Below are 13,486 nucleotides of genomic sequence, written 5' to 3'. Positions count from 1 at the left end.
ACGTTATCAAAAGCTCTTAAACTTGAACGAGGAATAGGTAAATCCCATATCGTTGTATGGAGCTCAAGTAGAGAAAGATTTTCACATTAAATAGTGTTAAAAATTAAGGTGTGAGTCGAATTCTTCACAGGCCCTAATTTTTTTATGAAAATAATTGAGAGTTTTAATTAAAGTGAACATTAGGAAGAATTCTATTTGGAATCTTATTCGAAGTTTATTGATAAATTCTAGTTAAAGTTCTATTTGAAAGTCCTATTGAAAGTTGGAATTTATGTTAACTTAAAAAGATCAAGATAATTAAACTTTTGGATATTCTATTTCATCCACAACTCTGCTTCTAAGACTTGACTTTTCCCTATATATATTTAAATCTTCTTCTAGTTTATGTATCGCTAAACTTGTATTTTTTTCTTCATTAGTTGTCAATTAATATAATTACTCGATTCCTTTGTCAAGTCTCTTCTTGCTTTTAATCTTATTTTCTGTATGCGATTGTATACTTCATATTGTGTCATATTCGTCCCCTCGTTTCATAACAAATAGTAAAAGAAGTTGTCAGTTTGTAGTTAGGTAGAATGTAGGGTTAGAGTGTGGTGTATTCTGCGGTGGACAGCTAGGAATTTCCCAGAAAGGAAACAGCTTGAGATTTTCATTTGTGGACAGCTAGTAATTTCCCAGAAAGGAAACAGCTTGAGATTTCCATTTCTGTAAACTGAACATGATAGTGCAAATGCATTAACTTTTGATATATAAAAATTGTTGGAGTTTCACATGCATTAAGTGTACAGTTTGTCAGAAAAAGTAGGGCAAAAGAGTTAATCTTATATGTAATCTAGAATTTTTATATATATCAAGGCCAGAAAATTTTGTTCACCAATTGACAGGGACAGAGCCAAAAGGGGGTCGAAAATTTTTCTAGGAGTGGAACATATAATAAAATTTTCCACAAAAATACTTGTTTTCAAAATTTAAAAAAAAAAAAATAAATAAATTCTCTGTAATTTTTTCTAGAGGGCAGGGTGTTATAGAACAGGGTACCCATCTTCACCCTTGACACATGCTACATGTAAGTGTGGGAGATATGGGCTCAACCTCCCGATTTTGGAGGTTTTAAGTCAATTTTAAATGTGAGATCCTATAAAAATATTTTAAGAAATATATAATAATAATAATAATAATAATAATAATAATAATAATAATAATAATAATAATAATAATAATAATAAATTTTATTAAATAAAAATATGCAAAGTTACAAAAATAATAATTTAAAAACTTTCAAATGTTTAAACTAAATTTATTCTTCTGAAATTTTTGATAAAATATCAGCAACTATACTATTACAATCAACTTATTTTAGAATTTCTTTTTTCAATAAACATTATGATATATCCCTTCAATGTGTCTTGTGACTTTGTTCATCGAAATAGGATTTTATCAAATTCGACTTTGAGAAGCTCCTCTCAATAGATGTTACTATAATTAATATTATCTATGACAATCCACACATTTGGAAAAAACAATAGTTCATCACTTTTATATAGTCTAACACATCAATCAACTTTTTTTTTCCATATATATCTTTTCTACCAAACAACTTCTAACAATTTGCAACTTGGAAAATAATTCTTACGTAACAATATCAGAAGTTGTATCGTGCTTCAAAAATTCTTCATGCTAATCACACCAACACTTCAAACAATTATCATCTTTAGTTTGCATTTTTTTTTAATTCATACAGAAATTCAAAAGAATTTTTATATTTTTTTTCAAATTGTTCAAAGCTTAACTTAATTAAGGAAAAAGATTGATCAACTATATATAAGACATAATCAACTCTGAAAGATTTTTGACTGAATGTGTTATATCATCATTTATATTTTTATCAAATCGCTTTCTTCTATGAATTATACACTTTTCATGAAATATATGTTTAATTTCCATTTAAGTAGTAATTTATTTAGCAGCTATCTTGTCAAACTCATTTTCTCTATATGTTTCAAAAAATGAAATAAGTGCTTTCAAGTGATTGATTAATAGCATTATCAATGGACATGCCCTTACTTTGCAACACTTTGTTTACTATATTAATAGAAGACAATATATTTTATCAAATAACAATGCCAAAAAAGAACCCAAAATTCATATTGTCAAAACATAAACTTTTAACATCTCTAAATGCCTTAGAATCATCACATGCATATTTTTACGAAGTGTTTAAAGCAGCTTTTTTAGCACTTCTTGATTGATGATCACAATTAGCATTAATGCTATAATAAAGTTAGGGCTTGTTTGGTTTCTGATTTAAATTTCTAATGGCTTTAATTTTTTGGTGTGTTTGGTGGACTACGGTTGTACTTTTGTTGTCATTTTGATTGATTCATAGTGCTGGAGCATTATCCACAATGTGAATGCCCAAAGTGAAATTAGGCTTGGCTGAACAGCCTAGAGCAAAACAATTTCGACCTACAGTTGATTGTGATGGCTGGTTGACGGGGTCTTTGATTTCTGAGCTTAACGCGAATATTTGAATTATTTCATCATATGCCAATCTAGATCTAATTGAAATATATATGTTCAGTTAAAGACAGGCAAACCATGCAAGATTCAAGAAATTCTCTGGCACACAGCTTCATATAAAGTTCAAGTATTTATTACTCTTATCTTGTATTAAAATTTCAATTCTTTGGATCATTGCAAACCAATATTGTACATTATCACTGTGGAACTCTTTTTGTCGAGTATTAGTATTAATTAATGCATAATACTATTTATAGTGTGGACCATCGATAATCGTTCTACGTGGCATGCATATGACAATTTGTTATTTGATACATGACATCAAATAACAAATTGTTACATGCTTGCTACATAGGACGACTACTGATAGTTCTCACTATGTATAGCATTGTTTCTAATTATTTGCACATTAAGCTCGAAACACTAAGAGGAATGTCTCTGCTATGTGAATATGCTTCCTCTTATTCATATTTTACACATTTTATCGTCATGCGATATCAAGAATGAGATCTAAGAATCTTTGGCTAGATACTATTTGTAAAAGTTGGTTTCTCACAGCATTCAAGTGCGATGGCAAGTTGTCGAGGTTTATCAACATTAATGCAGTTGGGTTCAGCAACGACGAATGAATTTTTTTATTTTTATTTTTAATTTAAATCAAAACCGACTTGTAAGAATTTTCTTTTCCCAGCATGACATGCGAGATAATAATTGGGAAGACTTTTATCCCTTTTATTTTCGGTATGTATTATTTCTAATTTATTATTTATTGCTTATTTTAATTTTTAAGACTTACAAATAATTTTGGGAAGAGACGAGGGACTTGAGGTGTTTAACATCACAATTTGGTTTGATTAAAGGCACTCACGTGGACATAATGAAATCTTAAGTTTTGCTTTTAATAATAATTAAAAGACCGTCAGAGTTTATCTCCATGTTTTGTCAATTCTCAGTATTCACATATTTAATCATCGAGATTTACAATCTTAGTCCCCGTTTGTTTCCCCTTTTTTGCCCATTAAAATGAAAAATATGATCGTTATCCATCACATCAAGCTACTATATTTGACTTTCTATCTTTTGTGTGGGGCTCATAACGACTATATTTTTCATTATCATTTTTACATTAATGTGTACCAAACGGTTGTCTTCCATTGAATATTCATTGCATCAATTTGGTATCAAATTTTTATGCTTATATAAGTGTGTGATCTTAAATTTGATGCTTATATGCTTAATGTTTTCGATTTATTATTATTATTTTTTTAAATGAAAAGCCCATCGAATATTTTCCATTTTTCGAGAGAAAAACTGATGCAGAATTGTTGCAATAAATTTTCAATGGCTAAGCAATATTATTGACAATCTCAAATCTTGAAATAAAATTCTACAACTATAGTTTTCAGTTAGTGTAGTTGTGTCACAGATTCTATGTCTGCAACACTTTATTTAGCATAGTATGTTATTTTTAATCATGATATACATTTTTTTTAACATACAATATTATGTTTTCTTTCAAAGTTAATGGTGCAACATAGTGTGATTACTTCAAGCAAAAATTTTGTTACATTGACATATTTGTTGACATTTTGTGCCTGAGATTGATTTTGGGGAAAATTTTAAGTGAATTTCCAGTCGTTGCATCGTATTGTGTCAGTTTGAAAGAGCCTCAATATTTGACTCAGTTAGGTGTAATGACAAATACGTCCCTTAACACTCATTTCATCCTTCTATAGAAAGGGTACTTTGGTAAAATGGTAAACATGAGTGAATGATTACTGCAAAAAAGGGGACCCACCTGTCGAATGCAACGGTCAAATTTTCACTTAAAATCACGGCAAAATCAATCCCAAACAAGCACTTTGATTGGCATTCAATGATGTGACAGACAATCTAACCATTTATTTGAATAACATTTATTCAAATCAATGACTAAATTTTTGACATATGATCAGCTGTCAATCAATGTGTTAAAAATGGATGTCCAAGTAGCTTTATTCTTCAATTACCACTCCTACTTATTTTCAAGATACATGAATATCAAAAAAATTTCTGAACCATTTTCAAGAACCCTCATTTGTCGTGGCCATGAGGTACTGCTCAAACTCCGTTCATTGCTTCTCTTGCTACCCAATTCTCTTTGAAGGACTTGGGGCAAAACGAAATACTTATTTGTTATCTGTCCAATTGTATCGTTTGCAGTCAATACCCATTGCACTTCATTGGGTTGTTATTAAGCGTATTTTCAATTATTTAAAATGTACAATGTCTCATTGTGTTCTACATGCTCTGTTTGTTGATTCTGCTCAAGTCGAGTATTTGACTGTTCCAATTTATCTTTCCGTGACTTTTCTTGACTCAAATCCCATTAGTTGCAGTTAGTTGTAAGTGCAAAATTGTAATTTTTGCTCCTCCAAGTAGGATATTGCATCCTCGAGTTATCTACTATTGAAATCATATCAAATCTCCTTTCTGAACTTTGTTTTTTTGTCTCTTCTCTCGACTATTTATTGTAACTTATTTATCTTTGCTCCTGCCATGCCTTCACTTGAAGTTGAGACATGTAATAATTGATTTTACTTTCTTCGTGATCAATTTGCCAAGAAAAAATCCGAGGTATCTCATGTTTGGACTTTCAATCAACTAGTTGATTATCTAAGAAACCTCTTTGACGGAAACAAATTGAGGTTCATCTGACTAAGATATACTTAACATATTTGATTTCTGTCCTTTCACTATAAGAGGCACCCCATGTGTTGAGGGGGGGAGGGGGCGAGGGGGGGGGGTCACACATATAGCTAATTACTAGTAATTTTCCGTAACTAATTTATCTTAAGTGCCTTTTTAAAAAAAATAAATTTGGCTATTTTTGATCTATCAAATTTTAATTTTAATAATATATTTCATTTGCATTATAGGCTTTATTAACTTTTCAATGATACATCTCATCAACATTTATCAAAATCTGGTAATAATTTTATTAAAAACTTGGTCAAACAACCCTTAAATCTCCATATAGCTAATTACTAGTAATTTTTCCGTAACTAATTTATCTTAAGTGCCCTTTTTTGAAAATAAATTTGGCTATTTTTGATCCATCAAATTTTAATTTTAATCATATATTTCATTTGCGTTATAGGCTTTATTAACTTTTCAATGATACATCTCATCAACATTTATCAAAATCTGCCAATAATTTTATTAAAAACTTGGTCANGTATTACAATTCCTAAAGGAGATATAAAAGAAATAAATAAATAAATATCCCGTGAAGGCTGTAAATGTCAATTGAAAAAAAAAATTAAAAAAAAATGCAAAATCTTACGTGACTTCTTCTATTAATAGTCCCAATTGAAAAAAGAGTGGTCAGAGAAAGAAACTAGAGATATAGACATAGATATACACACAGGTCTGATAGGGAGTGCTCTTCACGAGAGTATCTCAGAAATTGATCCATATTCCATATTCACATTCATACAATTCAAGAAAAGCGGCCGGAAAACTCGTCGGCCGCCGCCTACCGCTCAATATGTGCAAATCAAACACCACCCCATCACTCACAGATCATCAAGATCACAAACCCTTCACGGCGCCGCCGCCGCAACAAGCCCACCTTTATCTCGATCTAATATCCTTCAATCCGCAAAAACCCACCGAAGAAACCCAACAAAACCCATCCCAAGTAGTTCTCCTGCCAACCCCATCAGAGATTTTGAACGAAATTAAACAACTCTTCAGCCTTGCTTTTCCCATAGCATTAACTGCACTTATTTTCTATTCTCGCTCTATACTTTCGATGCTTTTTCTAGGTCACCTTGGTGACATTGAACTGGCTGCAGGCTCATTAGCCATAGCATTCGCTAATATCACCGGTTATTCATTGCTATCAGGTCTAGCACTAGGAATGGAGCCCCTTTGCTCGCAAGCCTTCGGTGCTCAACGACCGAAGCTCCTTTCTTTAACACTGCAAAGGACTATTATTTTTCTTCTGCTCTGTTCTATACCTATTACATTTCTTTGGATCAATGTTTCCAAGATTCTTCTGTATTTACACCAAGATCCCAACATCACACACCTGGCTCGCACGTTTCTTGTTTTTTCACTTCCTGACCTTATTACGAATTCATTTGTTCATCCTATAAGGATTTACCTTCGGGCGCAAGGTATTACTCAGCCACTCACAATGGCTTCACTTGCTGGAACTGCCGTGCATTTGCCCATCAATTACTTGTTCGTTTTTCGGCTCAAGTTTGGCGTGGCTGGTGTCGCCGCTGCCTCCGCTGCTTCTAATGTTATTGTGTTATTGACGGTTATTTTCTACGTCTGGGCCCGTGGATTGCACGTGCCAACTTGGACAAAACCGAGCCGGGAGTGTTTGACTGGCTGGGCTCCGCTCGTTCAGCTAGCTGCGCCGAGCTGTGTTTCGGTTTGTCTAGAGTGGTGGTGGTATGAGATTATGATAGTGTTGTGTGGACTTTTAGTGGACCCCAAAGCAACTGTGGCATCCATGGGCATTTTGATTCAAACTACCTCCTTGCTTTACGTGTTGCCCTCGTCACTCGGGTTTGCAGTGTCGACTCGGGTTGGAAACGAACTTGGTGCGAACCAACCTCAAAAAGCTCGAGTCTCTGCAGTTGTATCAATCTTCTTATCCTGCCTAATGGGCTTATTCGCTATGATATTTGCGACATCAATTAGAAATTTTTGGGCTCGAATGTTCACGGATGATCTCAACATCATACATTTGACATCTACTGCTCTGCCAATTTTAGGGTTATGTGAGCTCGGGAACTGTCCCCAAACCATCGGATGTGGGGTCGTACGTGGGACAGCTCGACCGTCGACTGCAGCTAACGTGAACCTTAGTGCATTCTATCTAGTGGGGATGCCGGTGGCAATTGGGCTGGGTTTCTTGCTAGGTGTTGGATTTTGTGGACTTTGGATTGGGTTGCTATCTGCCCAAGTTTGTTGTGCTGGTCTAATGCTACATGTAATTGGGACCACAAACTGGAAGTACCAAGCCGTGAGGGCACAAGTGCTTACATGTACAGGATGTGGTGAAACACCATTGCCCAATGACTCTGATCATGAGAATGATAGAGAGCCCTTGATTTCTGTAACAATAACATCGTGATAAAGGTCAAGAAAATTGTATCATCGATGTTATTTTAATTTTTTAACAATATTCCCATTTTCCATTTTCTGATTCAAATCAATCTTGATTGTGAAACAATGAATTTTCTTTTTTGGGCCTGGAAAGACAAAAATAAAAGAATCCCAAAATTGGTGAATGAGAAATTTTGCTTGAAATTGATTTGTCTCTTAACAAGCAACAGCCTTGGTGGGGATATTTGAAAACATATGTTCTGGTAAAAAAAAAGAAGAATAAAGAAAAAGGTACTCAAACAAAGGATGGTGTGGAAGTGTGATGTGACAGCATGAGTTTGATGCCCATTTCAAGACATTTGCGTCTGTCTTTGCAATTCCACTTACTGGTTTGGGATAATAATTTTCTCATTTTTCTATCTTCAATTTTTTAATAGGAGTGAGTTCCCATCCGCTAAAAGCATCTTCAATTATGGTATAATATTAGATGTAAATTGTGATTTAAACTTTTTTTTTTTCTTTTCATCCTTATTTACAGCTTGATAAATTTAAATCTAAATTCTGCTCTAACCAGAATATCCAAATTCACTTTTTATGAATGTAAATAAAATACAAATTTACATTTATTTATTTACTTATTTTACGTTTTCTGCCCGAAAAAACAATATGCATCTCTTCATTGGAGAGATTTTTTGGCCACTTTGAAGACCTAAATATCTATTTTACACCACCATTTAAAATGTTCTAACAACTTGAAAATTAATGAGAGTGACAATTGATTTGTTAATTAAGACACTCATGAAGTCTTTTAAATTGTAACTATTTATCTAAATTAATATATGAAAATTGATGATTTTTGAAGATTAATAGTTAGCGGTTAGATGAGGTTAATTAAAAATTATTAAGGACATGATAGAATTCATTTGAGAATAATGAGTTATTGAATAATTTTTTTTTGAAAAATGTGTGGTTAAAAAGTAAGGAAATTTTATTGATTTATGGTAAAATATTTTATTGTGTGAATGTGCAATGGAAAATGATTATATAGCAACAATTAAATTTTTAAAGGATAACAAACTGGGGCTAAGTACTATGAAATTGGATACAAAAATATATGTTGTTAATAAAGATGTGAGTGACGGTAGAGGTGTCATCTTTCTATTCGAGAGCAAGCAAATATACTTAGAGACATCTAGGAAGACAAAGACTTTTTGACAATTTTCTTCAAGTACCGAGTACAAAAATAGCCAAAAACTAAAGAGACGCCACATTTGACATATGATGATGAGAAGTATGATTAGAACGCATGAAATATAGTTTTTCAAAATTTGCATTGTATTCTCTATATCTAGATGTGGTATTTTGCTTTATTGCACCATTAGCCAGTGATCAGGTCGAATTCCCTTTTGAAATTGTATTTTTTTTTTCATTAGTAATAAAAAATGCCTCCTAAATTGATTTTAACATATTTTGCTCGAAAGTTATTCATTTAAAAAAAGTGGGAAAAAAAAACCTCAGAGTTTTCTATATATATATATATATATAAGGTGAAAAAAACTGTGGGGTGTTCCATTTGTATCCTCATGTGGTGGATAAGAAACAAAAGGAGGCCTTGAAATGGAAAGAAACTGTGGTCAATTTTTGTCATCTAACTGACTGGTGATGTTGCATTTGCAGCAGCACTTCATCTTCTACTTTACAACAATATTGTCAGGAAATAACATTCAAGACTCAAACTGGGTAGAGCTCAGAGTGGGACCCATAACTGATTTGTTTGGGACCACACAAATCAAACCCTACTCAAGAGAAAGAGGGCTCTTGAGTTGAGTTTGCTCCCTGTTTTTATGGCAGTTGAAGTGACTGCATGTTCCTAATTATTTTGTCTTTGATTTACTGACTGCAAAGCAATGTTCTTAAACTTGATCGGTACAGATCATTTTGGGTTTTTGTCATTCAAATAGGGTCAAATGACAGACCCTGTTCTACCCTATCTTTATAGCAGGGTTCAATGATTTTAGACTCAAACCATTTATCTCTTCTTGTATAGTTATTAAGAGATTTCCCCAAAAAATTGATTTTTTGATCGTTATTTCACTATTTCAATCGCCATATTTGACTTCTTCTTTCACAGATGAACCACACATTTCTCTTAACGATCAAAAAATCAATTCTTAAAATCATTCTCAAACAGGCTCTAAAAGTGGATCAGATATATTGGTCTGACCCAAAAATCGATGAAATAATCGGTTGATCAAAACACAGTCTTGTAGATCATTGGTTACATGGGTTACCAGAATGGTAAACCAAGTTGCTACGAAATATGTATTATGCTTTTCTAACAAAATTATTATAAATTGAAAACGAAATAAGTTGTTTTGTACTTTAAAACTCATACTTCAAAATTGTAAAACTTAGAAATCAAAAAAATTTTAGCCACCGTTTGACAATCATTATTTCGAAACTCTTTTCTCATACTTATTTTCAATCACATATTCACGCAATAAAATATGTTGCATGTAGACTCGAGACTTTTTCTACTTTTTACCCACATATTCATTTTTCTTTAAATGCTATTTTTTCAAATAGTGATCGTCAAATGTATGCTTATTTTTTGAAGACTTCAAGAATAACCTTTGAAAATTCTCGTGATTTATAATGAGCTTGTTTAGCCCCCATTTTCCCCAACCTTTTGTCAACAATTGTGGGCCCCATGTCAGAAAATGAGATAGCCACCCTGACAAAAGCTGAGGCCGAAATCGTTTCAGGCTTCTGTTTGAAATTAGGCATTTCCATCTTTCCATTTTTGTCCTTCAATCAGAATTTTTTTCTTTTCACTTCCTGCCCTTCACTTGGAATTTTATTCTTTCATTAAGGGCAAATTGGTCTTCAAATCTCAATGGATGATATTGTCTCCATCATTCTGACACTGCCTTGCGTGTACACGGTAGTCACATGTCAAATACTGTAGAAAAATTTGACAAAAATGGAGGCCAAACACACTCAATAATTGTTGGAATTGAAATCATAACGAATGACACTTGACAAATAACGAAGGAAATCAAGTTATTGTGTAATAATATGCATAAAACTATAATTTTATTAAGGAATGCCATTTTTTTAACAGTTAGGTCCTTTTACTTTCACCAAGCACACTCAATAATTGTTGGAATTGAAATTATAACGAATGACACTTGACAAATAACAAAGGAAATCAAGTTATTGTGTAATGATATACATAAAACTATAATTTTATTAAGGAATGCCCTTTTTTTAACAGTTAGGTCCTTTTACTTTCTCCTCTTGTTTATTTTGATTACCGAAAACTTCTAACATTTTTAGAAAATTCTGATTAGACTAGGGAATTCGCTTCTTATACATATGTGAAAAACTGCGTAAAATTATAATAATTATTGAATGACAAAAAATTCTTCAATACTTGAAAAACACATATCCGAATTGTTATTTCCCTTTTCTTCTCCAGGGATATTTGTTTTTGGCATTTCGAAATAATTTATTTTATGGTTTACCAAATAATATTTCATAATTCCTAGAAAAAATGCAGCATGTCCTCAAACTATTGACTTAATAGCAAACAAGACTCAAACTATTCATTTAGCATTTATGTAGCCAACTTAACAAGTTCGTAGCTCCGTGGTCTCCCGTTGACAGAGAGCATTTAAAATACCATGAAGTTAGCGAGTATCTCGTTGCGCCTTTTGAGGGGCAAAAATGTCAGGACATCAAGTACCCAGCCTTGATTATTTTGAGGCTAAATATATTTATACCACTTTTTTATAGACGCTCTATATTTTAATAATCACGATACACATCCAAACTCAAATTTAAATGGGATACGTGTCGACACATAATTGAACAAGTTAAAAAATTAAAACAAAAACACTCAATCATTTTCTGATACATCAGTCTATCTCTTCACTCCCTGTTTTTCAATGTAACTAAGTGGCTTTATTCATATTTTAATGGTATAAATGTTGTGTCAACTTTTTTCATCGCATTTTCATCTTCAACGTTCTATTAATTTTACATCTTGTCAGTGAGGACGCTTTCCGTCCAAAATTTTGTTATTGGAGAATAAAAATATTTATTTGTCCTTCGTATGTTTAAATAAGCAAAAAAAAATAAAAAAAAATGCACAAAGACAAATACAAATACAAAAACAAAATTTTGACTAAAGCACTTTGAAAGGATGCATACTTAACATAATTAAAATGTGGTGCATTCATTTACCAAAAAATTGATGTGATTTCGAGACTTTCAGTACAATGATATTAACTCTATCATCATATAATATTAATAATTGCTCTCACGTTTGTTCTTAAATTTCAACGGCCTGTCATACCACGTTCAAAATGTCGAAGAGGTCTGGCTATGCAGCGGTGGCAATGAACGGCTTGGATCATTTTCATAAATTATGCTCAATTCGACCCTTTGGCTTGGGACCTTTCTAAGCCGAGACATTAATAAGCTCATGAATGGCTCATTTTTTCAAAAAAATAAAAAATAAAATAATAAATAAATAAATAAATAAAATAATAATAATACAAGTTTAAAAATAAGTCGACTTGTTAAGAGGGGGGTCCGAATCAGCTTGTGGCTCGTCTCAAAATGAGCCCGAACCACACATGGGATAGGCTAGACCGGGCTGCCAACGCTTCAACTATAATGGCACAACCATTGGATTTCTTCATCCTTCATCTGATTGCTTTTTGCAAACTTAACAGAACTCTTTATTGTTTCAAGCAATCTCCCAGGTACACTCAGCTCAATTATCCCTTATGTTAAATTTTGAGGTTTTCCCCATTTGAAATATAACAACTGCGGTTTGTGCTCTATTTTAATTTTAATATATATATTTTTCTTTTTTTCAATCACACATTCTTTAATTAAATAATATTAAATGTAAATCCACAATTTTTTTATCCACATATTATTTAAAAAAGTACAGTTCCAAAACATATATTCTTTTTCCAAAATTTCATTAAAATGGATCCTAAACAAGGGTATGCTCATTGTTCATACCCCAAGTGAGATAAATGGTCTCTGTTGATCATAGCATACTTACTAGGAGCAACAAGACTATAGTTGTCGACCAATTGAACAATAAATTATTTGGTAATCTCACTTTCTTAGACTGTGGCAATTTCCTTCATCAATCACATGAAAAAGCATACAGTGCAGTCGGCAAATCCTATAACAGTACTCAATATGTCATTGGGGTCAACTCTGTACCTCCATGATGGTGAGTCTTTACCAAATTTCACCTTTAACACGTTAAAACAGTAAGTGAAGCTCTCTCATATTTTGCACTTTTTTTTTTTTTTTTAACGAGGTGTCCCAACTTGCGCCAGACTATATCCTCGTCCCTAAACCTCCGGCCCCTCAGCAGCTCAGGGAGGTAAATCGCGGGATGTGCCCTTGTTGGTTCCCAAGTTCCCACACAATTTTTACTCCTTCCCCAAAGGGAACCTTCCTCCATAGTGATTAATCCACCAATAATTCCTCCTTTATTGGATCAAAGGTTCCCATCAGGAATTGAACTCCCAACGCCTGGTTCCAGAGCCCCCCAATGTGATTGTTCCGCCAACTTGGATGTGCCCCGGGGGGCCTCTCATATTTTGCACTTGTTTGGCCTCTCGTTGGTAGATTGCTAAAAGAATTCTTAAAGCGTCTCTAATTTAACATTGTGCATTGTTGTGAACATGGCAAGCAAAATGAGGAATAGAGAAAAGAGCATCTCCAATGGAAGTGTGGATTGCACTAAGGGCCTGTTTGATTTAAGGAATTTTCCATGAAAAATAGAAATCCGTTTTCCACATTTTTCCTTGTTTTATTGCAAGAA

The 13,486-nt window shown here is 32.9% G+C and overlaps 1 protein-coding gene across 1 annotated transcript; it reads left to right on the top strand.

Annotated features, from left to right (window-relative positions):
- Nucleotides 1–5,918: 5,918 nt before the first annotated feature.
- LOC111375849 (protein DETOXIFICATION 52-like) lies at nucleotides 5,919–7,704 on the top strand. Its single transcript, XM_022998759.1, has one exon. It carries the CDS (start codon nucleotides 6,050–6,052, stop codon nucleotides 7,652–7,654), a length of 1,605 nt encoding a protein of 534 aa, XP_022854527.1. The 5' UTR covers nucleotides 5,919–6,049; the 3' UTR covers nucleotides 7,655–7,704.
- The last annotated feature ends 5,782 nt before the right edge of the window (nucleotides 7,705–13,486 follow it).

This window comes from Olea europaea, chromosome 2 (genome assembly GCF_002742605.1).
Source record: "Olea europaea var. sylvestris chromosome 2, O_europaea_v1, whole genome shotgun sequence".
NCBI classification, from domain to species: Eukaryota; Viridiplantae; Streptophyta; class Magnoliopsida; order Lamiales; family Oleaceae; genus Olea; species Olea europaea.
This window is presented reverse-complemented; position numbering and strand designations above follow the sequence as displayed.

What these genes read in the sequence shown, in the direction of transcription:
- LOC111375849 (XM_022998759.1), top strand. Translation starts at nt 6,050, where the DNA reads ATGTGCAAATCAAACACCACCCCATCACTCACAGATCATCAAGATCAC.